The 26,367-nt window shown below is 50.5% G+C and overlaps 1 protein-coding gene and 1 long non-coding RNA gene across 3 annotated transcripts in view; one reads left to right on the top strand and one right to left on the bottom strand.

Moving 5' to 3' along the window:
* Window positions 1-26,367, top strand: part of Itga11 (integrin subunit alpha 11) — a 95,063-nt gene that overhangs the window by 55,490 nt on the left and 13,206 nt on the right. The window contains exons 7-18 of the mRNA XM_005075577.4: window positions 1,224-1,372; window positions 4,680-4,824; window positions 5,640-5,805; window positions 7,262-7,332; window positions 12,545-12,689; window positions 13,185-13,333; window positions 15,961-16,101; window positions 16,350-16,553; window positions 18,539-18,669; window positions 20,854-21,020; window positions 22,001-22,143; window positions 23,274-23,384. Coding sequence (XP_005075634.1) covers window positions 1,224-1,372; window positions 4,680-4,824; window positions 5,640-5,805; window positions 7,262-7,332; window positions 12,545-12,689; window positions 13,185-13,333; window positions 15,961-16,101; window positions 16,350-16,553; window positions 18,539-18,669; window positions 20,854-21,020; window positions 22,001-22,143; window positions 23,274-23,384 — 1,722 coding nt within the window. The remainder of the gene's footprint in view (window positions 1-1,223; window positions 1,373-4,679; window positions 4,825-5,639; window positions 5,806-7,261; window positions 7,333-12,544; window positions 12,690-13,184; window positions 13,334-15,960; window positions 16,102-16,349; window positions 16,554-18,538; window positions 18,670-20,853; window positions 21,021-22,000; window positions 22,144-23,273; window positions 23,385-26,367) is intronic.
* Window positions 5,798-26,153, bottom strand: LOC110341922. 2 transcript variants are annotated; one of them, XR_002383918.2, is made up of 3 exons: window positions 26,083-26,153; window positions 7,853-8,042; window positions 5,798-6,849 (listed from the first exon to the last, which is right to left on the bottom strand). It is a non-coding gene; the product is annotated as an uncharacterized LOC110341922 (long non-coding RNA). The 2 variants fall into 2 exon arrangements; XR_002383917.2 differs by lacking the exon at window positions 26,083-26,153 and adding an exon at window positions 19,714-19,812.

Here is a 26,367-nt window from a genome sequence, read left to right on the forward strand (position 1 = left end):
CACACACATGTACATACCCCACATGCATACACACATGTACATACCCCAATGCATACACATACACTTATACCACACATCTATACACATACACACATATTCTACACACCCCTACACATTGCACTAAGGCATACACACCACATACAACACATACACATATACCAAATACACCACACACACATATACCACAGAACCCTACACAACACACACACACACACACACACACACATACACATACACAAGCTTTTTATGAAACCTTCTGACTAGTAGGGTTGTTAAAAGGGAGCCAAGTCCTACAGTGACAAGCCCCCTCCCACCAGAAGACAGTCCTTGGTGCCCTGGGGTGAGTACCCAGCATTCGAAGGGTTCTTGGACCCAGAACTTGGTGAACCCATCCAACAGTAGCACATTATCACCAAGTCTCTGAAACCAGTCACTACAGCTTGGCATTTATTTTGAAGCTATTAATAGTGCCGAAGCATTCTCCACTTTGGAAATGTCAAACCTCTTTTCATCCAAGTTCCAGGGACTTTTTGTTATAGAGTTTGGTCAACAGCCCTATGGGTCCTGGTAAATTCTAATAAACCCACACACTGCTCCTGATAAATTCTGCAGAGTGGGGATCTGGGTTGGAGTTGGATGTGAGGTCTGGGATGTAGGGGTGCAGGTTCATGTGTTCATGTGGATATGTACATATATTCATGCAAATACGTGTGCACATGTGTGTGGAAGCCAGAGGTCGATGCCGGGTGTCTTCTTCAATTGCTCTCTGCATTTTTGGGGACTGGGTCTCTCATTGAACCTGCACTGGTTCAGCAGGGGTAACTGACCAGAGACCTCCAGGGATCCACCAGTTTCTGCCCCTGCAGATACCACCACACACAGCTTTAAATGGGTGCTGAGGATCCGAATTCTCCTTGCACACGGCAGGCACTTTATCAACTGGAGTCTCTCCCCAACCCCGGCTCCTGATGCTTTAGACTCCTAGTCTGTGTTCATTCTCCATCTTCTTAAGGAAGATGTTCAACTTGATGGGCCATCCCTCTCATCACCAAGTCCCTTCTCTCTGTGCCCCTGATTTGTCCCATCAAGCCATCTGTTCTTTCCCAGAACAGCCTGTTTCCCTTGGCCTGTGGTCTCTTCTAGGAAGGACTCCTTGGAGAGCGGACTCTCACTAATGCAGGTCTGAGTGTCAGGGTTCTGCTACCCTCTGCTCTGGTTTGCAGGTCGGAATAGTTCAGTACGGAGAAGATGCAGTCCATGAGTTCCACCTCAACGACTACAGATCTGTGAAAGATGTGGTGGAAGCTGCCAGCCACATAGAGCAGAGAGGAGGGACAGAGACCCGCACAGCATTCGGCATTGAATTTGCACGGTAAAAAAAAAGTGTGTGTGTGTGTGTGTGTGTGTGTGTATGCGCGCGTACGCTTGCGTGCATGCGTGCAAATCTCAGATACTGCTTTGACTATCCCTGCTATGCACCCACCGTTTGGTGCTTCCAAACAGTGACTTGTTAATTCCCAAAGTTCTGACAGTGGGCTGAGCTTAGTTGCTTAGTTCTCTTGGGTCTTCTCACCTAATTGTGATGTGGTTATCTCCAGTTCATTCTGCTATTGCCTTTGGTTTTGTTATTTTGTTTTTGTTTTTGTCTGTTTGATGTTTTTGTTTCTTTTTGTCTGTGAAACTACTACCAGGCCAAGATCTAAGCCATGAGTCCAAGGGGTAACAAAGATAGTGATTTGTGGTCCCTGGCCTTGGTGGCTTCCAACCAGCACAGGACTCTGACAAGTATTAACTCTAATCTCAACTCAAATTTGAGAGGCCTGACCTCCACCAGGCAGACCTGTCAATAGGGAAGCAGGGTATACGCCACTGAGGTAGCCATGAGCAGAGGGCACTGACCCACAGGGGGCTACAAGGGGGCATCATGGGTTGAGTAGGCAGCTCTAAGGCTCAGCACATGCCCCGTACCTTCTAGAATCAGCAAAGGGCCCAGTGTGGGCAGAGGGAAGTGAACAGCTCACAGAGATGATGGGAGGACCACCAAGAACCTGGTTTACCTTTGTCAAGACCTAGGCCTTGGGATGGAAAGATAGCTCAGCAGTTAAGAGCACTGGTTGCTCTTACAGAGGACCTAGGTTCAGTTCCCATCTCCCACATGGTGTCTCATAACCATCTTAACTCAGTTCCAGGGGATCAGATGTCCTCATCTGACAACCTCCGACATCAGTCACACACATGGCACACATATATATGTCATATAAACAAAAAACAAATAAATCTTTTAAAAGAAGGGGAGGAGAGAGAGAGAGAGAGAGAGAGAGAGAGAGAGAGAGAGAGAGAGAGAGAGAGAGAGAGAGAGAGAGAGAGAGAGAGAGAGAGAGAAAGCTCTAGTTAGTTAGTTCTGGGCTTTCCATGAGAAAAATGGAGCCAGTGCTGGTTAGAGCAAAAACCTGGCTGAATTTCCATGGTTGTCTGCTTTCTAGAATGCTGCTATTACAAGTATAAAATCCTTATTCTCAAGGAATTTATAATCTAATTTACAAAGGAGCAAATCCCTTTACACAACACGAAATCACAATTTAAACGCAGATAAATATTTCCCATGAATTTGGTGTTTAATATTTCCACAGACAGATGGGAAGGTGGTGCTGGCAGGGGAAGTCAGAAGTTTGTGCGGCTTCATCCCACATGTGCTGTAGGCAAGAGGTCACCGGGCACCGTACCTTCTCAGTCCTTAGGGAAGTGGTGTGGACTCTGAACACTCACTAGACTTTGAAGAATATACCGGTGCCAGGCTAGGGAAATGCTGTCTTAGTCAGGGTTTCTAGTGCTATGATGAAACAGAATGACCAAAGAGCAAGTGGGGGAGGAGCGGGCTCATTTGGCTTACGCTTCCTGATCACTGTTCATCTTTGGAGGAAGTCAGGACAGGAACTCAAACAGGACTGGAACCCGAAAGCGGGAGCTGATGCAGAGGCCATGGAGGGGTGCTGCTCGCTGGCTTGTTCTTCATGGCTTGCTAAGCTGCTTTCTTATAGAACCCAGGACCACCACCCCAGGGATGGCATCACCCACCATGGGCTGGGCCCTCCCTCATTGATCAATTAATTGAGAAAATGCCTTATAGTTGGATCTCATGGAGGCATGTCCTCAACTGAGGCTCCGTCCTCTCTGATGACTCCGGCTTGTGTCAGCCAGCCAGTACAGATGCTCATCAGGCCAAGTGGCTTGCTGTACAAGCGTGAGGACTAGAATTCATCCCCAGAACTCAGACAAATGCCAGGTGGACATGGGGCCTTTCTGTAATCCCAGTGAGAGGCAGAGATGAGGAGTCTCTAGAGCAAGCTGGCTAGCTAGACAAGTCAAAGACTCTGCCCCCATATATAAGGTAGACAATGATTGATGGAGAAAGACACTGATGTCAACCTCTGATGTACACATGTACATGCACTCACACATGTGTGAACACACACATATGCATTCCATATCACACATGGAAAAATACAAAAGAAAAGAAGGAAGGGAGGGAGGGATGGGAGGGAGGAAGGGAGTGTGGGAGGGATGTTGGGAGGGAAAGAAGGAAGGAAAAATGTTAATGCCCAAACTATACCCCCTAAGTGCTTGGGTCTGGGTAGGGCCCAAGCATCAAAAAATGTTTAAACCTCCCAAGAAATCCTAGCATGCAGCTGTGTATCTGAGCCACTGACGTATCCCACTGAAGGTTACTGGGCCATAATCTCCCCTCCTTCCCATCCCTCTGCCTACCAAAACAGCAGAGTTGGGGCTGCAACCTTTTTACACTTTTTAAACGCAACAGATCTGGAGCTGGGAAAATGGCAAGAGGGCCTGAGTTGAGCTCTTCAGCTCCCGCAGCACCAGCTTCACGCCTGTAGTCCAGTGCTTGGGAAGTGGAGACAGGTGGAGACAGATGGATCCTAGCGGCTACTGACAAGCTAGCTCCTGTCTCAAAAGATATGTTGGGGATGATACTCAATGTCAACCTCTGGCTTCTACATGCAAATGTTCACTCTCACACACAACATTGTACATGCACACACATGCACTTACATCCAAGACCCTGCTCAGCAGCTGGAGGAAAAGCATCCTGGTCCAGTGTCGCACCTGCTGTGCGGCCTGCATCTGAGAATGTAGCGAGATGGTCGGGATAGATGACACAGAGACCGGTCGGTTGCTTTAAGAAAACTTTATGCTTCCCAAGTCCGCTTAGGAGAGAGAAGTCTCAGGAGAAGTCTCTCTAAGAAAAAGGAGCTTCCCTTTTTAAGGACTTCTGCCATTCATCTACATATCATTCTTTCCAGACTTCTCACCCTCCTGGCTGGTGGTTTAATCTCCGGCCCCAGAATTGGGGAGACACCACAGGGGGGACAGGAAGAGGCATCTAGCCGTAGGGGGTGTGAAAGGCATGGTATTTCAGTGAGCAAGCCCTTATCTGAGCCCTATCAAGAGCTTTAAAGCACTGAATTGTTTTCAGTAAACATTACACAGATGCCTGCTCCCAGGCCGAAGGGGAAGTGGGTTTCTGCTCAAGGTCTGGTGTCCCCACAGTCCAGAGCTTGAGCTTCTGGGGTGCCCACGGCTCCCACGGCTGCCCCCTAGAGGCCATCAGGCTGCCCCGTTCCCACATCCCTCTTCTGATTCACCCCTGCCTCTACTTCCAGCTCAGAGGCTTTCCAGAAGGGTGGAAGGAAAGGGGCCAAGAAAGTGATGATTGTCATCACCGACGGGGAATCCCATGACAGCCCAGACCTGGAGAAGGTGATCCGGCAAAGTGAGAAGGACAACGTGACCCGCTATGCAGTGGCTGTAAGTCCTGCCCCTGCCCTGGGGCAGTTGGCTGCTCTCAGAGGCTCTGCCCTCAAAGCCCCGGGGAATTCCAGGAGCTGCTTCCCTAGCAAAGACACAACAAGCTGTGCCCTCCTCTGAAGAACAAGCTGAATGTGCATCAGGCCCTGGGTCCCATCCCAGCGACGTATAATACCAGCCATGGTGGTGCACGCCTGCAATCCCAGAACCAGGAAGTGAAGGCAGGAGGAGCAGAAATCCAAGGTCATCCTTGGCTGCATGCCAAGTTCTGAGCCAGCTGGGGTTTCCTTTGTTTTTAAGTTGATTCTTAACGTTGTACATGTGTATGCAGAAATGTGTGGGATTACATTTTCCTTCTTTTGCCAGGAAGTCTCAAAATAATAGAAAGGCCCCCTCCAATCCTCCCAGATTCCAGAACCCCAGCTAATCTCAAGGGTCTTATCTGGGTACCCCCAAAGAATATCTTTTTCAAAATGCCAGTGGCGCCTTGAGAAAGGCTCAAAAATCCTCCCAGATTCCAGAATCCCAGCTAATCTCAAGGGTCTTATCTGGGTACCCCCAAAGAATATCTGTTTTAAATGCCAGTGGCGCCTTGAGAAAGGCTCAAAAATCCTCCCAGATTCCAGAACCCCAGCTAATCTATAGGGTCTTATCTGGGTAACCCCAAAGAATATCTGTTTTAAATGCCAGTGGCACCTTGAGAAAGGCTCATGGCTGTAGCCCACCTCCGGGTCCTTGGGGTTGAGGGCTGTGAATTGCGTGGAGAAGTCAGTACTATGTCCTGGTTTGTTGTCCCTGCCCCTGTTCCCTGGCAGGTCTTGGGCTACTACAACCGCAGAGGGATCAATCCAGAAACTTTTCTAAATGAAATCAAATACATCGCCAGCGACCCTGACGACAAGCACTTCTTCAATGTCACAGATGAGGCGGCCCTGAAGGACATTGTTGATGCCCTTGGGGACAGGATCTTCAGCTTGGAAGGTGACTGACGGGCTCATGGGCTTACACCTCTGCCCAAGGACTATAATTTCACAGAGCACAGTGGCTTAGCAAAAACCATTGTGTGACCCAACTGCCCACTGCTGGGCACCACTCTGTGTGCAGTCTAACTGGGCTGGGTTTTCTGTGACTCTGTTGCTTGACTACTGAGGACCTTGGTTGGGAGAGGGCATGTTTGAACTAGAGTTGCCAGACTTAGCAAACATATAATAAAAGTGCTTATGACAGACTTACTCTGAAAAATTATGCATTGTTTCCCTTAGATCAGATTTCACAGGCTACTCTATATTTTATCTGGCAACCCCAGTTTGAACCCAGCAGGCCTGGCTCCATTTCCTGACACAGGCCCTACATATTCTCACAGAACCTGCAGATTTTCACTCTACCACTTTGTGAAAATCAAAACTGTAGTTTGAGGCTGTGAATGTAGCTCAGTTGGGAGAGCACTTACCTAGCATGCATGAAACCCTGGCCTCAACCTCAAGGCTTAAAACCAGGCCTAAGGTGCTTGCCTGTGACCTCAGTCCTCGGGAGACTGTGGCAGGAGATACAGAATCAGGTCACCCTCAGCTACATAGTCAGTCTGGGCTATAACAAACCCTGTTTCAAAAAATAAGAACACGATTTAATTTCCCAGCAGAGCAGCATGTGGGAGAGCACAGCAAAGAATCCAATTTGCAGAGATCCCATTCTTACTGTGTATTTCTGTGGTGGACCGTTCTCATGTGGGGCTCCCAGCATCTGGAGAGGGGGTGTGGAAAGAAATAAGAGGCAATGAGTATCCCAGAGTTTGAGAAGTTGGAAATGTGTTGAGATGACAATGAACAGACACGATGGCTCTCCAAGCTTAGGCTTTGACACGGTCTGGAATTCACAGGGTCAATCCAGCGGTCTCCCCTATGAAGTCAGTCGCCTTCTGTGATGGAGAATACAGTTCTGATGGCTTGTTCAAGGGCCCTCTGTGGAGTGGGCCTTCAGCACACATGGCCTGTCTTGTGTGAATCCACTCCGTTAATGCTTAGGAACCTGTGACCAATGGGAATGAAGAAACAACACATCTTTCCCAAAACACACGTGAATTTCACACATTTCTGTTTGATGCCCCCCACCACACATACACTTTAACAGTCATTTGTAGTGCACATGTTCTGCAACATGGCTTATCCCAGGCTCTTTGCAGAACTGAGTAACCCTGCATGTACACACACACACACACACACACACATGTACACACACATACACACATACACACACATATACACACACTCATGTACATGCATGCACACACACGCTCGCACTTTGATTGTTAATACCCAATAGCAGAGTGATGATGAGGCAGTGCACCTCACGGCCCTCTCAGAAAAGAACCCCAGTTCCCAAGATGCCCCAGGACTAACCAGTGATGCACAGAGTTAACATCTTCTCATTCCTGTTTTAGGCACCAACAAGAACGAAACCTCTTTTGGACTGGAGATGTCGCAGACAGGCTTTTCCTCACATGTGGTAGAGGTACAGAGCCCTCTCATTCCTCCCTCCCCACTCCCTCTGTCTTTTCCTACTCATCCAGGTCTGTCTGTCATCCCACCTTTTATGGCTCTCTCGTGTCTTTCTCAATGTCTCTCTGCCTCCTAGAATCTTCTAAGGACTGGACTGGGAAAATTAGGTGGTTTTTTTTTTTTTTTTTGGTTTTTACAAGACAGGGTTTCTCTGTATTGTTTTTGAGGCTGTCGGTCCAGCCCAGCCTCGAACTCACAGATTCGCCTGCCTCTGCCTCCCGAGTGCTGGGATTAAAGGCATGCGCCACCACCGCCCGGCTGAAAATTAAGGTTTTCAACTCATTTCTATTGTCTCCTGCCTGCTTCAGAAGTCAGCTCACTACACATGTTTTACACACACACACACACACACACACTCATTCACACACACTCACGCACACATTCATACACACGCACACTCAGACAAGAAACAGAGTGGGGGGTGGGGAGTGCCTCCCAGGGCCGGAAGTCTCATTCCATCCATAAAAACTTACGCAATCAGGTCAAATGGCAAAATCAACAGCAAGTACTTGATAGCTTCAGTGTCTGAGGTGACCTCTGCGAACTGGGGCAGGGCCCGCATCCATGTTGGGAAGGTGTCCGTTGGCTCCAGCTCCAGAAGGTGGCTGCAACACCCATCTCTGTTCATACTCTGCCCTGGACTTCAGCAGTCCCCGGTGTGTCCTGAACAAAGGAAAGGCTACAGGGTCACTAACAGCATGTGGGGTCATGGGCCATGTTCACCTGAGACTTGACTCAGAAGGGAGCCTGGAACCTCACCAAGGGACAAAGTCAGTGTTTTGAGGAAACATTTAATAAATTGTCAAGTCCTGAGAATTCCATGTGGGAAGCCTGCCAACCCCAAGAGTCTATATCATTGCATGCTCCTCCAGGTATGCTTCAGACAACAGGTGTCTTGGCTTTGCATGTGTGTGCATGCGTGCGTGTGCGTGTGTGCATGCCTGTGCGTGTGTGTGTGTGTGTGTGTGTGTGTGTGTGTGTGTGTGTGTGTACACTGGGGTATCACTATATGGTTTCCCGAAAAGGTCTGCAGGCCCATAATGATTGATTACACATTCCTGTCACCCCACCATATCCTCTGAACCCTTCTGTGATGTGGACAGGGCAGGACTCCTGGTTCCCACGCTGCAGGTAAAGAATGGATTCACAGCAAGGTTAGGTGAACTGAGACTGAAGTGATGTGAACAAGGACTGTGTGAGCTATTCCCTCTGCAGCCAGCAGCTGCTCCAAGAGGGGCTCCCAGGAGCTCTGAGTCAGAGATCCCTGCTGCACGCCAAGCAGCAGGCAGATGTTAGGAAATGTGGCTTAGGCTCAGATTTTTCCAGGCCACATCTGTACAGTATCAGTTCTACTGCAGTGAATGTAGCAAGATGTGAGTATGGGTGTCCCACCATCCCAGCATCTCCTGGCCAGATGCACAGCACTGTAAACTTCCCCCAGGGGTCTCTGCACCTCATTTCATGCTCAAAAGAGCCCTGTGAAGTCTGCTAGTGGTGACAGTGATCCTGATTTAGGTGGCTATGTCCACTGGTCTTTTTTGTGCCTTCTTATTGCTGGGATGCAGGAGAAGCAGAGGGGTACCTGGGCCACCAGGAGGCATGAGCTTACATTTGCATGAAGTCAGGCAGCCAATCCCTGCTCAATATATCCCTGATGTACTGTCTCTGGGGACAGGGCAAAAATAAAGATTTGATTTTAAATACTCAGCACCAATTAAAAACCAGGCATGCCTGCATACTCCCGTAACTTCAGCATTGGGAAAGAGAGATGGGTGATCACGAGAGCTCACTGGCCAGCGTTCCTAGCCAAGTGATAGGCTTCCGGTTCAGTGAGAGATGACGGTCTCAAGGCAGTAAGGTTAATAGTGACAGAGGAAGACGTCTGATAGTCTGGTCTGGCCTCCAGATGCACAGGCACTTGCATGGGCACACACTCCTGCATACTTACATGCATGCACCCACTACACAGAAAAGGCAGAGGGAGAACCGAACACAGAAAGAAGACACAACTTCATGAAATACAGGGAGCATTGATTGAAATGCAGCCTAAGTACCAAAAGGAATCATAAATGAACCTTGCCACCCAAAATCAACCTACAAACTATCAAAACAGCAGTCCTGTGAGAACTATAGCTGTCTCCCAAGAAACCAAGTCTAGGGCTCCAAGGGCTTGGAGGAAATTATAAACAGTTGACACCCAGTTGTGGGATGTCCTAGAGAACTCTTGCTATAAGGTTTCCATGGGAGGAACACCACTTTGACCCTCTGCAGTACCATCCTACCCGAATCCTGAACTGAGATGGTCAAGAATGTCTGCGGATATTGCCAAGTATGACCTGGGAGACAAAACTACCCCAGTCAAAAGCCAGGACCCTAGATATTCTCTGGAACTGTCCCTGTAGTTAAGGCCACCCAGGCAGAGTTAATAGGCTGTGTCATGCAAGCTCAGTGGCCCCATAAATCTACAGTGGCCTGGAGGCCATAAGTCAGGGAATCCAGACATGCCCATGAAGCAACATGGGATGCCAGATGCCAGTCTTCCCCAGATGTTTCACTGTCGTTTCCCAGCTGGGCCCCATGCCTGGCTTCCCCCACGAAAGTACTGGCCTTTTTCCCATGGATATTCTAGATTTTTCCCCCAAATTCTGGATGCCTGGGAACTCCTCAGCTGGGAAAAGACTATGACCTGGGGAGATTTGTTTTGATGGCCTTCACATATACACTTCCTAGGACCCCTGTCCCCAACTTAGCCACTTTGGGGAAAGGTCTCCCCCTGAGGACCCAAGGTCCATCTGTGGCCAGGGTACAACGGCATAGGTGGGATGGGAGCTCGCCTGGCTCCTCACTCCTGAAGTCCAGGGCAACTCTCATCTCCACACAGGGAGGGTGGAAAGGGCCCCCTCTGCAGGGCTAAGCCCCTGGGTGGAGCTGGCCTTTCTCAGCACACCAGAGGTCCCTGCTGTCAGCAAAGCCACAGCACCTTTCCAGAAGCCAACAAGTCTAGCGTGCAGCCACAAACTTGGACTGGGCAAGCCGATGGGAAGAAAGGACGGCCCTCCTCCTGGAGGGGCTCAGGTAGAAAACCAGGAGCCTCATGGGACTTGGGAGAACTGTGGAGGCTTTTATTGACGCCCCACCCACCCTCTGTCCAAAGACCCAGCCCTGCCTCTGACTTCGGGAAAGCTACTGCCTCTCTCTGAGCCTCAAGTGCAGATAAGAACAGTTTGCCCCCTCCCAGGGCCCCTATGGGCTCCCATGGGAGAGGGTGTTTGGGACTGGATGAGAAAGTGCTCCACCAGGAAGGAGTATCCTCCTAAATCGAGAATGTTGGCAGTGACAGTGGACAACAGGAATTTGAGTTCCGGAACTCAGTCTTGGTCCAGCCCACTGTCAGTGCCTCCCAGCTGAGTGGAGCAGGGAGCTAATTAGAACATTAGACTCTGAACATGACAGGGCATCAGGCACTCCCCAGGACAACCTATTTATAGTTGCAAACACTTTCCACATGGGAAGCTCGCCCTCCAGAGAACTGGCCTTTTCAACTGTTGGATAAGATCAACTTGTGTCTCTGAAATGCCAGGGGATCTTTGAATCCAGCCAGCCAGCTACACTCAAGGAGGGTTGGAGAGGGGGGAGTGACCTCACCTGCCCATACTGCAAAAGTCCAAAGCTGCTGCTGGCAAAGTGCTTGGCTAGCACTGATCAGGCCCTGGGTTCTATCACCGCGCGCGCGCGCACACACACACACACACACACACACACACACACACACACACACGAGTAAGAATCTCATAGAGCCTAGGCTAACCTCAAAGTCACTATGTAACCAAGGGTAACCTTGAGTTTAGATCCCTCTGCCTCCACCACCCGAGTGCTGGGATTATAGGTGTGCACCATCATGCTCAGTTTCTATGGTGCGGGGAATGGAACCCAGGGCTTGCCCGTGCCAGGCAACCACTCTACCACTGAGCCATATCCTGGGTACATTGAAGTCAGGGAGCAACCCCAGGATTCAACATTTTTTTCTGTTGTTGTCGTTTGTTTTGAGGAGGAGTCTGCCACTAGCCTGAAGCTCACCAAGTATGGCAGGCTGGCCGGCCAGCAAGCCTGGACCACCTGCTTCTGCCTCCCCAGCACTGAGTCTGCGGCACGTGCCTTCTTGCTCAACTGTTTTTCACATAAGTCCTAAGGACCGAACACGGGTCCTTGGGCTTGCAAAGCAAGCGCTTCACTGACTGAGCCATCCTCCCAACCCCTTAAACAAAGAGAACCCCTTTTTGTAAAAGAAAATTAAAGCCCAAAGCTAAGATACATACATGGTAGCTGCCCCTCTCCTGAATCTCCCAGGCATGGTGGGGGAAGGGAGTGGGAGCCCCCCCCCCGCTACTATCCTCACCAGCCTCTTCCTGCACTGCTGTCCAGGCACTATTCCCACCCCCATCAGTGCTTGCTGTCTGCCTTCCTGTGGCCACTAGTCATGTGAGCCGTTCACACTAGAGGTGAGGAGGGTACAGGGACCCAGTTCTCAGTAAATGACCAGAGAGTCAGGAATATAGACACTTCCTGTCTTATACAAAGGCGTGGCAGCATGCACTTGTCCTGCAGCTGAAGGGTGTGGCAAGAGACACCCTCCAAGCCAGTAAAGAAATAAACTCTGTGACCCTGGCTTCTCTGCACAACCTGACTCGATCCACTCTGCTTCTGCCCTACAGCTCTCTGTTCCTAGAAAGTGAAACTGCCTTTCATCTGACTCTGGGCCTTTGCAATCGCCCCAAAAGGCTGTCAGTCCCCTGTGGACAGCAAGGCTTGGGGGAGTGGTGGGGTGGGAAGGTAACAAGAAACCTGAGTGCTTTAAAAGCCCAAGGAAATGTGGAAGGCTTGTCCTGGGTTTGGAGTTTATTTCTAGAATGTTCCTTTATCTGTTTTTAAATTCCCACCCTTGAGGCCAACTTGACCCATTTGGTGCTAAGGATGAGATGGAGCACGATGGTCTCAGGGCTTGTTTGCAAGTCAAGAGCCCCAGCTGGAAGCTGAGTTTCTATGTCAGCACCCTGGCAGAGGTACCCCGGGTGACTCATGGTGCCTCAGAGTTTGCAAGACCTGGGTGCTTTCAGCAAGGGGTCCCTAGAAATAGAGTCTGATGCCATGTCCTTCCTTGGTGCCAGGATGGGATCCTACTGGGAGCTGTGGGAGCCTACGACTGGAACGGGGCGGTACTGAAGGAGACCAGTGCAGGCAAGGTGATTCCTCACCGAGAGTCCTACCTTAAGGAGTTCCCCGAGGAGCTGAAAAACCATGGCGCATACCTAGGTGAGGCCCATGGGCTGGTGACAAAGGCTGAGGAGGGCCCCGTTGAAAGGCACTTTTGTGCCTGTTGGCAAATCCAGGTCTACCTACATGGCTGGCTTCACCCTAGCCACATGCCACACACCTGTGCCAGCTTCTGAACACACAGAATAAATGACAGGTAGCTCCCCATAACATACGCACACTTCAGTGGAAGCTTCTAGACTCTCAGTCAGTTGTCAGAGTCCTTGAGGCTTCAGGTCCCATTGGAGCTGCATCACACTGAACCTGTCTCCCCTAGGACAAAGGGCAAGGCTTGTCAGCACCCATTCTTGTGGGCTGGGGATGGAGCACAGGGCCTTGCATAGGCCAATCACATGCTCTCACCGAGCTATGTCTCCAGGTTCATTTTATTCGTCCAAGGGAAGGAGAACTCACCATTCCTCCTCATGCCAAAACATGATGGGCTGTATAGTGGACACTTAGCACCAGAGACCAGTCTGTTTCTCCCTTTGGCAGGGTACACAGTGACATCGGTCGTATCCTCCAAGCAGGGACGGGTGTATGTGGCTGGAGCCCCCAGGTTCAACCATACGGGCAAAGTCATTCTATTCACCATGCACAACAACAGAAGCCTCACCATCCACCAGGCTCTTCGGGGCGAGCAGGTAATAGAGGGCTGGCTTCAGGGGTCAGGCTCTGGGCAAAGGTTAGGGTCCGACCAAGGCAGAGTGGGTAAAGGGGCTTTTCCCTCTCAACAAGAAGGTCCAACACCCCCTGTGCAAGGGCACAGTTCCAATTTTCCCTGTGACTGAAGGTACCTGCCAAAACAGTTACCACCCTAAACAGTCATATCATAGAACCTGCACTGTCTCCTCTGCTCAAAGTCTGGCCAGTTCCTGAGGAATGCCTGAGGCAACTTCTTCCCTCCATCTTACGGGGCCTCTTACCTCTAGAGTGCTGCTACCCAGCCCAGTCAGTCCCTGCCTCGTGTGCTCAGGAATCGCTAAGCGGCTCCAGGTAGCATCGGTGCAGAGCTACCTGACCCGGGATTCTCCTGGCCCTGGGGTATTCTGAAAGGACAGTCACACTCCTTGGGCTGCCTTCTTACGTCACCCCTCCACCCCACAGCAAGACCCACAGGGACACCAGCTTCTTCCTTCTTCCTGGAAGTGAAGCTCATTGCTAATGCCACTGTCCTACTTGGGATGTGGCTGACAACCAGACTGTGTGACAGGTTGTGTCAGATGGTTAGGATGCCAATGAGAAGGCTCTAGTGAGTGAGCACAGGTGGCAGGAACAAAATGATTCAGTGCAGCAGCCAAGGAAGCCACGGTCCTCGGAAGCAACACAGCTTCTCCGGATCGTACAGCAGGTCCCTGACCTAGTCACATGCATTATGTCACCTCTTGACTCCCATCAGCCCCTAGACCAGGCCTTGGCATCTCCTGACTGATAGCATCCCTGGTACCCTGGACCCCAGCTAAGCCCCGCCCAGGCCCTGGCCTGAGAACGGTCCCATCCTGCAGCTTTTCCTGCCCATAACCTATCATCAGGATACAGTCCTCTCAACCTGAGCCCTAGCTACAGAGGGTCACCATTCTCCTACTCCTCTTCCAGGCCAATGGGGCACTGGTATGCCCCTCATGTTCAGACTGGCAAACTATGCCCCACCACGCTCCACCCCAATCCAGCCCACTCAGGTCTAGCTCCTTCAGGAAGGAAAGGATAGACCTGGGAATTACAGGGAATATGCTGATAACCCAAGACCCTTTCCTGACAGGCTCCACCTCCAACACCTAAACAAGAAATCGTAGTGCTGAAGGCAGCAAAATTATGTGGATTCCAGATTCCTGTGACCACATGGCTGAAGCCACAGATTTAGTTGACTTTTCCTATCTGCCTTAGAATTACTTTACAGAGATACCGCTCTCCTTCCCCACCCCAGCCCAGGCTCATTATTTTCTTTTTCTTCTGTCTGTATTGTTATCTCCCTCCTTAAAGGTTTTTTGTTTTGTTTTTGTTTTTGAGACAGGGTCTAATGTAGCCCAGGATGGCCTTGAACTCACTATATCGCTGAGGATTGCCTTGAACTCCCAATCCCCCTGCCTCCACCTCCCTTATTAGGATTATGGGCAAGCACCACCACATCTGGCTTATGCAGCACTGAGGCTCAGACCCAGGGCTTCAGCATCCTAGGCAAGCAGTCTACCAACTAAGCCACATCCCTAGACCACGTTAAAGTCTTTAGACTTAAGGATAGACTCCTGAGCTGAGTATGATGGTGCACGCCTTTTTTTTTTTTTTTTACATGAGTTACTTGAAACCCAGAGACTTCCAGTTGCCTGGCTGGGGTCAGAAGCCTGGTGATTACTGGGCCAGGCCACTCTGACACTGGAAGCCTAAATTTTCCTTCTGCCGCAACCTCCAGGCATAAAACAATGTAGCTCTGACTGTCCTAAGCTTGCTATGTAGACCAGGCTGGCCTTGAACCCATAGAGATCCACCTGCCTCTGCCTCCTGAGTGCTGGGATTAAAGGCGTGCGCCACCACCACCACCCAACTTAGCAGGTTGCTTTTTAAAGAAAGAAGAGATGATGCTGGGGAAGACACCTGAAGGGGACTTGCGGGGGTTGGAGGAGAGATCTGGAGAGTGGATTGACTGTGTTTCAGTACACACCTGTCTGAAATTTCTCAAAGGATAATTTTTTAAATAGGGCCTTTATGAAGAAAAACATGTCCTGGAGAAAGGCTCTGGATGTTACATACATTGTTATACCTAATAATCAGGACAGATGAAGAGCAATCTCATTGTAACAATAAAAACATCTCTCAATATCAGAACTGACAGTGTAAAGACTGTACAACAGAGCAGAGGAAAATACAGTAAAACACTCATGCTGGCTGTGTCTGAATGTTGAGACTATGAGTAACTCATTTTTTTGTCTTCATAATTTCATGTGGTTTCCTTTTTGCCATTATAATAAATAGTTCTGCTTTTTGTCATTATAATACATCACTGCTCCGAAGAATAAATAACCATAATTAAAGTTGAGTAATGGAAATATAGGAGGGTGGGGAGGAGCCGCCAACCGAGACAGGGAAAGAGACAAGGATACCCTGAAATCAGGTAAGTCTGCCGCCTAGAGGAGAGGAGGGGAAACTGGGCATGAGAAGGGAGGGCTCACCAGGACCCCAAACATTCCAGGTCAAAGGACGACCAGGTTCCTGGCCAGGGCTGTCAGTGTGAGACCTGGGGAACCAGCTCGATCCTTCTCCCATCCATGTGCCGCAGATAGGCTCCTACTTTGGGAGTGAGATCACTTCGGTGGACATCAATGACGACAGAGTGACAGATGTCCTGCTGGTGGGCGCCCCCATGTACTTCAGCGAGGGCCGAGAACGAGGCAAGGTGTATGTCTACAACCTGAGACAGGTACTGTGGCCAGGAGGGGCCAGTCCTACTCTGACTTGGCCAATCTCGAGGGAACCCAGGTTCCCAAGAGGACCAGTGCCACCTGCAGGAGCCAGCTGGGAAGGACAGGAGCCTCTCTGCCCTGACCTCTAATATCTAGGTTCCTGTCACTGGGAAAGCTTCTGGGAAACGGAATGCAGGCAGGGGGAGTCAAGATCCCAGAGCCTATGTCCAGTTACCTGAGCCTCTCCCCGGGCTTGGTTTTGCAGAACCGGTTCGTGTATAACGGCACTCTGAAAGATTCCCACAGCTACCAGAATGCCCGGTTTGGGTCATGCATCGCCTCTGTTCAAGACCTCAACCAAGATTCCTACAATGATGTGGTGGTGGGGGCCCCTCTAGAGGACAGCCACAGAGGGGCCATCTACATCTTCCACGGCTTCCAAAGCAGCATCTTGAAGAAGCCCATACAGGTGGGGCTTTGCAGAGACTGGGGAGAGTGGAGAGTGGGGAGTGTGAGCAGCTCCCACGTGCTCCTGCGGTTCAGTTTCTTTGCATGCCCTCCTGCAGGAAGGATCCTGTCTGTCCTGGCTGTGCCTACCTCTAGTGGAAAGATTGGCATGGGTACACTGAAGTCCAGGGTATCCCCCATCCTATCCCCATATACACCTTTATCCTCTCGACAAAATCAGTCCAATGAAAATCCCAGGCACCAAACGTCACTCCTCCAAAGGAACCCCTGTGACTGGGACACTTCCAGCTGGGCTCCATTTTCACTGCAGACAGAGCCATCCCAGCTCAAATGTGACCTTCCTCAGCCTCGAAGCTATCATAATTTTGCCCACGCTTCTTTTTCTTTTCTCTTTTTTCTTTAATTTATTTATGGGAGGGGGGTTTCGAGACAGTGTTTCTCTGTGACTTTAGAGGCTGTCCTGGAACTAGCTCTTGTAGACCAGGCTGGTCTCGAACTCACAGAGATCCACCTGCCTCAGCCTCCCAAGTGCTGGGATTAAAGGCGTGCGCCACTACTGCCCAGCTTCTTTTCTCTTTTTTAAAATAATTGTCTTTATTTTATGTGTATGAATGTTTTACCTGCATGCATGTGTTTACGATGCCCAAGGAGGCCAGAAGAGAGCATTGGATCCCCTGGATTGGAGTTAGCTGGCATTTGGATGCTAGGAACAAAATTCAGGTCCTCTGCAAGGGTAGCCAGGGTTTTTAAAAATACTTATTTGCTTCATATATGAGTGGTGTCTGCATGTATGTGTGTACTACATGCATGCCTGGTGCCCATGGAGGTCAGAAGAAGATGTATGATTCCCTGGAACCAGAGTTAGCGCTGACTGGGAATCCACACACAGGTGATGGCTGTGAGCTAAAACACAGGTGCTGGGACTCAAACTTGAGTCCTCTGTAAGAGCAAGTACTCTTAACCACTAAGCCATCTCTCCAACCCCATCTTATTTTTCCTTCTTTCTCTTTTCCTTTCTTTCTTTCTGTCTTTCATGTTTTGGAAAAAAAGGTTGACCTGCACGGCCCTGGCTGGCCTCAAACTCACAGAGCTCCACCTAACTCTGCCTCCCAAGCTGGTGTTAAAGGTGTGTGCTACTACATCTGGCCTATCCATTTGATTTATAATTTCACATATGTGCACCATGCATACTGACCATTCTCACCTCCCTACAACCTCTGTTCACTCCCCACACACACACCTCTCACTCATTTTGGTTTTGGTTTTGGTAACACTGGCTAAGATTTACCAGGGCCATCTGTGTAACTATGGGAGCTACGTGTTGGAGCTTGGCGGTTCAACAATAGGTACACAACAAAGACAATGAACCCCTCTCTCCCAGAATCTATCAATAGATAAATGGTAAAGGGTAGGGCCTCCATGAGCCCCTCTCCCTTCCCTGACTGATTATTGATAAAGCCCAGTCCAGGTAACTACAGTTGTGAGTTAATGATCTAAATAGTTGTAATTTGCCTACACATTTTATTAGTAAGACAGTCAAATAAATACACCAAGGTAGAAACGTCAGTGGCTTTGTTACCCACTGCCCAGGTAAAATACATTGACGTTCACCAAGTATTTTATTTTGTGTGGTGCTGAGAATCAAACTTAGGGCCTCGTACCTTCCAGGGAAGCACTTCAGCACTAAGTTACACCTTCAGCACTTACATTTTTGAGGCAAGGTCTTATTGTGTTGCCCTTGCTGGCCTTGAACTCATGATCCTATTTCCACCTCTCAAGTACTGGGATTATAAATGTGAGCCACCAAACCTTGTTGGGAATATTTTGAGACATAATATTTTCATCCAAAACAGTGACTTTAAAGGTCGGGTTTTCTCTGATGAGGCAGCTGCCAGGTTCTCAGAGCTCAGAATTGTCTGTCCCACCTCCCCCCCCCAACTAACCTGGGCTCACAGTACACACACCCTTTCTCTCCTCTTCCCGCAGAGAATAGCAGCCTCGGAGCTGGCTCCCGGCCTGCAGCATTTTGGCTGCAGCATCCATGGACAACTGGACCTCAATGAGGATGGGCTGGTGGACCTGGCAGTGGGCGCCCTGGGCAATGCTGTGGTTTTGTGGTTGGTTCCTCTGTTTTCTCTAACTAGACGACTTCCCTGAGGGTTATCTGAATAGAGTGTTTCAAAGATCCGCTTCAGGTCCCTTGCCTCTTGATTTTAACTTCTGTCACCCAAATTAATCATGAGCCTCCCCCATCCTGTGTAACCTTGGAGTCCTAATTCTTTTGACCTCTTTCAGATCCACAATCTGTCCCTCACCCCAGAACTTTTCCTACACTCTGACTTCGGCAGCGTCTCTCGCACTGCAGCCTCCCAGGGCACTCAGAGGGAACGCTGAGCCTCCTCTGGAAGGCATTTTCCTCCCCTCCAGCACGGAATGAACACAGACTACAGGGGTTTCTTTCTTCCAACCCCTCTTCATTTCCTTTTCTTGTCCCCAAGACCAGGCTGGCTTCCAATTCCCAGAGGTACACCTGCCTTGGCCTCCCAAGTGCTGGGATTAAAGGCAAGTGCCACCACTACCTGGTTCCTTTTTTTTTTTTTTTGTGGTTCCACATCAGTGTTTTAGAAAAGCCCATGCATTTTCTTGTGTACTACTACTTTTAAAATGTAGCCATGGTTAGCCTGGAACTCACTATCTAGACCAGGCTGGCCTCGAGCTCACAGAGACCCAACTGTCTCTGCTGAGGTTAAAGGTTTTATGCCATCGTGTCAGGCTGATTGGAGCTTTTTAAAGATTTGTTGATGAGATCAATTTCATTATCTAGGTTTTTTTGCACTAATTTAAAATTTGAAGAAGAAAAGGTCAGCCATCTTTCATCACCTTAACACTGACACTTTCGGCATCTGACCCTTTGCCCCTCACTTATGCTCCATCCACCATCCACTCAGCCTCACTCCAGGGCCCAGTGGACTTTCTGAGTCTGTGCTGACCGACGGCATTGGATCTGTGCCATAACAAGATATCTGTAGGAGGTGCTGCATGCAGATTAAAACTTGAGAGACGCCATTTAAACACGCTCGCTCGTGCCTCACTCAGTTTAGTGACCTGGGGTGCGGCCTCGGCATGGGATTTCTTGTTTGTTGGTTGGTTTGTAAACTCACTGTGACTTTGAACGTCTGAGCCTCTTCACTCCATCTCACCACCACACCTTGTTTACCTGACGCTGGGAATCAAACCCAGAGCGTCATGCGTGCTGGGCAAGCGTACTACCAACTGAGCTACATTCTCCGCACCTGGCCCTGACATGGGTTTCCTTTTCCTTTTCCTTTTTCCTCTCTTTCTTTTTTCTTTGCTTTGCTCCACTGTTCCTTCCTGAGAGAGAGGACCAGGGGATCAGAAGATGAGGGGACAGATAAGTTTGGGATCAGGAGGTCTTGCACAAGCTATCTGTTATGCCAAGTGGGTTTATTTAGAAGTGTTTTATGTTCTATTTTATATGCTATTTTCGGGGGAGAAATGGGAAGAAGTCAGCAGAAACTGTCATCCAATGGGATGAAGCCCTGTTGCACAAAGAGGACACAGGGCACCTCAAGAACATTACAGCACACGGCGGCCTTAGAGTGATTAATCTCTTCAGGGGGAAAGCCAAGTTCTCAGTAACTGAAACCTCAACTCCTTCAAAGCTCTGGCCTCAGCCCCAGACTGGCCTTGTCAAGTCAGCTCCTGAGCCAGGACACAGAGCTAGATTCCTTTTGTCATTTTGGAGAGCTTCTGGGAAAGCCTTGGATTAGTCAAGCTCATAACACTTCCTTTCTCCTTTCTAATTTTTATTTTATAACTGTTTTGTCTGTATGCATGTATTTACTGGTGCCCATACAGGCCAGAAGCAGGTGTCAGATTCCCGGAACTGTAGTTGCACATGGTTGAGCTGCCACATAAGTTGGTGATGGGAATTGAACTACTGTCCTCTGGAAATGCAGCCAGTACTCTTAACCCCTGAGCCATCTGTTCAGCCCCTCTCTCTCCAGCTGATTGAATATATGTTGGGTTGGACATGAGGGGTGAAGGTAAACCAGTCCTCAGCAAGAACAACCCTGAGGAAGAGGAGAGAGGGCTATCCCAGAGCCCTGAAGCTGCTGAGCCCCCAACCACCCTCTCTGGCCAATCAATCCTGTAGTTTCCTGAGGTTTCTTTGTCTCATCCACCACACCACACCCTCTAGGTCTGTCCCTCTGTCCCTCGGTCCCAGCCAGGCAGTCAGAACTCCAGCCCGTCCTAGCTGAAGTGCCTGTCTTCTCCAGGGCCCGCCCCGTGGTTCAGATCAACGCCAGCCTCCACTTTGAGCCCCCCAAGATCAACATCTTCCACAAGGACTGCAATCGCAATGGGAGGGATGCCACCTGTCTGGCTGCTTTCCTCTGCTTCATGCCTGTCTTCCTGGCACCCCACTTCCAGACAGCAACCGTCGGTAAACCAAGCTCCAATCTCTCTGTGGGTTTTGTGATTGTTCTAGCTTACTGCCTGGGCCTTTCCCGAAATGGGTTCTAAGTGCCAGGTCACACCCTGAGGCACCTTAGATGCCTGCTAGATAGTCTCTGATGCTCTCCTTTCAAGAGATTCCTGCCAGGGAAAGAGTGGTGGTGGGCAGAGCTGATGGGAAAGGCCAGGGACCGAGGAACGTCCCTTGGTTGTATCTTAAATGGGATGCAAAAGGCAGACGGTAGACTACAGAGAGGTGTCCAGGAGTCAGACAGACTCAAGGAGCCAACCTGGAGCCAGCAGTGAGGAGCTGGGGACCAGGAGCTGGGCGTGTGGCACCCAGCAGGGCCATGGGCCTGGGAAGGGTCCTCTCCTTTTACATCAGATTAGATGCAGGTGCCTGCTTCCTGGACCATGCAGCCCTGGAGGTGAAAGATGTAATAGAGATCACAGGTAGTAGCCCTTCCAGTGATGACACAAAACCAGACGAAGAAAAGCTGTGAGGGAGAGATGAAGACATACCCTGCCTAATGATTGGGCACTTTTCTTGGAAGTATTATCTATGACAGAACAAAGATTCAAGGATACAGCCACTAGAGGGCTGCCTGGGGGGACAGAAGACACTATCATTCCTGTCAGATTTTTGTAGGCTGCAGAAAGTCTGATAGTGGAGGCATTGGAGGGAGGGCTGGGGAGGTTGTTGGTCAACAGCACTGAGCAACATTAGCCCGGCCCGTCCCTCCCATTTTTGCAAGGCTCACTTCTCTCCCTTCCTTCCTCCCTCCTGCTGTTCTCACACCTTCTCTCCTCCTCTTCATCTCCTTCCTCCTCACCATATCTCTTACTCCCAATATGGAAGCTTCTAGCTTCCAGATGCCTGTGAGGGATGAGGGCAGCCCAGAGGTGAACAATCTAGGATGGGATGAAGACCCAGCCTGGTCTTGCCCTCTCCCCTCTCCCCTCTCCCAGGAATCAGATACAATGCCACCATGGATGAGAGACGGTACATGCCACGGGCACATCTGGATGAGGGCGGAGACCAGTTCACCAACAGGGCTGTGCTACTCTCCTCTGGCCAGGAACACTGCCAAAGGATCAACTTCCACGTCCTGGTGAGCCCAGCAGCCCATGAGCAGGCCGCAAGCCCTACAAGAAGGGTACCGAGTGGAGGGACATCTGTAGGAAGTGACGGCCCCATCGGTGCCAGGCCAGTTCCGAGCCCTCATGGGATAGCCAGAGAGCAGTGTGGCCAACCTTGGCCAGGACCCCTCCTCAGGCCCCAGACAGAAGCCCTCCTGGTTGTACCACCCACTGTACCACAAACCCCCGCTTTCCCAGACGCGCACCCCTAGAAGGAATGAAATTGGGGAAGTAAGTTCATCTGAGACGATGAGAGAGAGAGCCACCACCCGTGACGAAAGTCAGAAGAGCAGGGTGGCATGGAGATGGAGACCTGGTAAGGCAGGCAGAGGCATGGGCATGTGGACCACTGGCATCCCAAGAGAGGTGACGGCCTGGTACCCATCACTGAATGAGAAAGAGTTTTGCCTCTATACAGAATGCCAAGTGTGCTGACTATAGCTCTCGGGCACAGGTGCTATAGGCAGCTTGGAGTGCCCGTCATTTGTCATCCGTAGTCAGGACAAACTGAATCTCCTTGTCTTGTTCACACGTTCTTTCGTTCACTCACTTATTCAACGTTATGAGGCCATATCACAATGGTTGGGCCACACTAAGACGTTTCTGGACTATTCCTTGATGGGGAGGAAAGTCAGGCACACCAGCTGAGCATGGTACATGCCTGTAAGTAATCCCAGTTCTCAGGAGGCCGAGGCAGGAAGATTGTGTTTGGGGCTAGCCTGGGCTATATAGTGAAACAAACAAAACAAAGACAAAAACGGTTAAGTGACTTCAATGCCATGGGAGAAGCCGAAGTAACCATTCTGGAGGGAGGAGGAAGGTGCCTGCCAGGCTTCCTGAAGGACCAAGGAATCTGAGCCATGAGAGTTGGGGTTTTGAAGGGTGAACAGGAGTGTGGTAAAACTTCAGGACACAAGACTGGCATATGCTTTTTACCTGGCACACACTTTCCACCTTGATAGGAACCATTGTCCACCTGGTAACCCGCCCTGAGGGCCACAGGCTGCTGTCCTTTAGTCTAGAGAGGTAGAAGTTCGAGCCTAGAGTGTGGCCCAGGGAACAGTCCTCTCCCTCCCTGAACTCTGCCCTTCTCACCCCACAGGACACTGCAGACTACGTGAAGCCTGTGACCTTCTCTGTGGAGTACTCCCTGGAGGATCCTGACCAAGGCCCCATGCTGGACAACGGCTGGCCCACTACACTCAGAGTGTCGGTGCGTGAGGCCCCTCTGCCACACATCCACCTCCAAACCTCTAATGTGTTGAGTGTGGAGGGGTCCTTCCCTCACCCTCCTGCCTCCTCCTCCTGTCCTCAGAGACCCACAGCTAGTAACGGCAGGACACGCCTCCTTTGTGGGGTTCCCATGTCCTCTGCACGGGGAGCACTGAGTGGCTTCCTGGGGAAATGCAGAGGCCCAGAAGAGATCCGTGACGGCTCACACTCCCTCATTTGCAGGGGAGGACTCAACCGCTTTGAGCTTGCTCTTGAGTTTGCTGAGTGGCTAACTCTGATGAACTCTCCCTACTTGCCACTAAGTATCCCAAAGGAAAGCCTTCTCTTTGCCAGTGGCAGCAGCCTCGCCCCTCAGCATCTAGCCTCCAGCTCTAGGCCACCAGGAACCTCTGTTAATAGCGTAGGGGGCTTGCTCCCTGGAAAGTCCACTCAAGGTCTCCCCATTTCTGTCTAAGCGGGTTGGGAGAGCAGGCAGAATTTACAGAAGGTGACATTGGACTATAAGTGTCAGGAAAAGGCTTAATCATATCACAGCGCTCAGAAACCTGGAGTTTCTGAGGTCCAGGCACTCCCTCAAAGTCCAGCCTGCAGCCTCAAAGTCACCCGAGTGCTTGCTTGGATTTCTCCAGCGCTGTGATGGGTCTGTAGGGTTGGCAGCAGAGTGTCTCACTGTCCTGCCCACATTCACACAGCCCCTCCCATCCTCCACAGTACCCCTCCCTGTACACCCTTCCAGCCCTCCCCACAACACGCATCTTCCCTCAGCCCCTCCCAGCCTCCCACCAAGCCGTCTGCTCTCCCGGGTCCCTTTTCTCCTGTGTGAGTCATTGGGCTGGCAGGGGAAGAAAGCTCTCTGCTTCCAGTCACCGACTTTCTTAATACCATAATTACAAGCCTGCACAGCAAGGAGACGGAGTTTACACTGCTCACTCATGAAGCCCGTGAGGCAGATTCACGTGCAGTAGTCGCCCAAGCCAGGACCCTCATGCTCCCAGGATCCTGACCCCAGGTAGAGATGGAGGATGTGAGCCAGCCCCGATGGCGGACAGGGAACTCCCTGCAGGAAGCAGCTTTGGCTTTGACTTTAAAGGAGAGTCTGGACTCAGAGCTCAGAGCTGAGGAGAACCTGATTTAAAGCCCAGAAAGCTGCAGCGTCTCCGGGGCAAGGGAGTGAGGAAAGTAGGGGGAAAGTGGAAGGTAGAGCCAGAGTCCTCTGTTGTGTCGGCACCACCAGAGTGCCGGGATTACAGATGTGCGCCACCAGACACAGTTATGGGGCAACGAGGGCTGGGATTGTGACTTGGCTGCCAGAGGCCTTGCTTAGCATGCTCTGTGCCATGGTTTCTCTCTCCAGCATGACATATACCAGGTGTAGTAGCATGTTCCTGCAATCCCAGCAGCCAGGAGATGAAAGATCTGAAGTTCAAAGTCATTGTCAGCTACCTAACAAATTCAAGGCCAGCCTAGACTACACGAGGCCCTGGGTTGAGATAGTTTGTGGCACCGAGTGCAATAACCATCCCTCTTCATCACCTGGCTGGAACTTCTGAGGAGTGACTCTTCGTCAATGGCTGGGCTGGAGACCTGAGCCACCAGGACCCCAGCCCAGGCTTGGTGAAGAGTATACAGTATCTTTGTGGACGAGTATCTCTAACAATGTGTCCAAACCCAGGACCCAGTCTATTGGCAAACTTTTCTGTCCCACCAGTCACTCCCCAGGTAACCACACGAAGACTTTAGTATTAATTATAAATGTTCTGCTGATAGCTTAGGCTTGTCTCCAGCCTGCTCTTACAACTTAAATTAACCATTTCTATTCATCTATGTGCTGCCCCAAGGCTTGTTTTACCTCATCTATGAATTTCCCTTGTTGTTTTTCTGAGTCTGGCTCAGACTCCTCCTTCTTCTACCCACCATTCACTTAGTCTGGTTCTCCTACCTAAACCTATCTGCCTAGCTATAGGCCAGTCAGCTTCTTTATTAAGCCAATCATAGTGACATATATTCACACAGTGTAAAGGAATATTCCACACCAGTCTGTCTTTTGAGAGGAGCTAATGAGACCAGATCTTCTGTCCCCCACCCCCCAGTCAAGACCGTAACCATGTGCTGATGGTCGTGACCGTGGCTGAGCCAGGCTTCAGCACCCAGGCCCTGTACTGTAGATGAGCCACACACACACACACACACACACACACACACACACACACACACACACACACACACACACACACACACACACGCCAAGCTCCTGAACTATATCTTAGGGTTCTGATTGGATGGTGCTGTCTGCCTTGCAGAATGTGAAAAAGAGTCAGATAACATTCCAGGCCCCTCCCTCAGCTCTAAGAGTTTCTAGGTCCTAGTGACCCCGCCCCTGAGACCTGAGTATTACAGCTACTTTCCCAGGCCACTCTGCTTCTAGCCCCGCCCCTCCCAGTCCATCCTCCTCATGTCCCTCAGCACGCTTGTCCAGCAGGGCCAAGAGTGCTTGTTGACACCATCAGGTACAAGAGATGACCCAAGGCCTTATGGGAAGGCCGCCCCTCTGCCTGGCCTCTCTCTACACAGCTCTGAACTCTGGAGTCACTTCCTGCATTCACATCTCTTCAGCCTCAGGACCGTTGTACTTGTAGCTTGCTCTTGGACTTCCCACTGCCCTGGTGCATCCGACTCACCCGGTAGAGCTTCCATACTCCGACCCACAGTCACCACCTTGGAAATTTCCCTGAACACCTACAGACTCAAAGAGCCCGCCCTCCCTCTGCCTCTTCCGGCCCTAGCGTTTCCGCTTTTTGCACATTTCACACTATAACTGTTTGTTCACATGTCAGTCATCCCCGCCATCCAAGAGCAGATGCCGTGTCATTCTCAGCCTACATCTCCAGCATCTTATACACAACAGACGGGCAGTTCCTGTTGACTGGAACTGTGCTGCTGGGCGGGGCAGCCTGTGCTGCCAG

This window comes from Mesocricetus auratus, unplaced genomic scaffold (genome assembly GCF_017639785.1).
Source record: "Mesocricetus auratus isolate SY011 unplaced genomic scaffold, BCM_Maur_2.0 Super-Scaffold_100691, whole genome shotgun sequence".
NCBI lineage: Eukaryota > Metazoa > Chordata > Mammalia > Rodentia > Cricetidae > Mesocricetus > Mesocricetus auratus.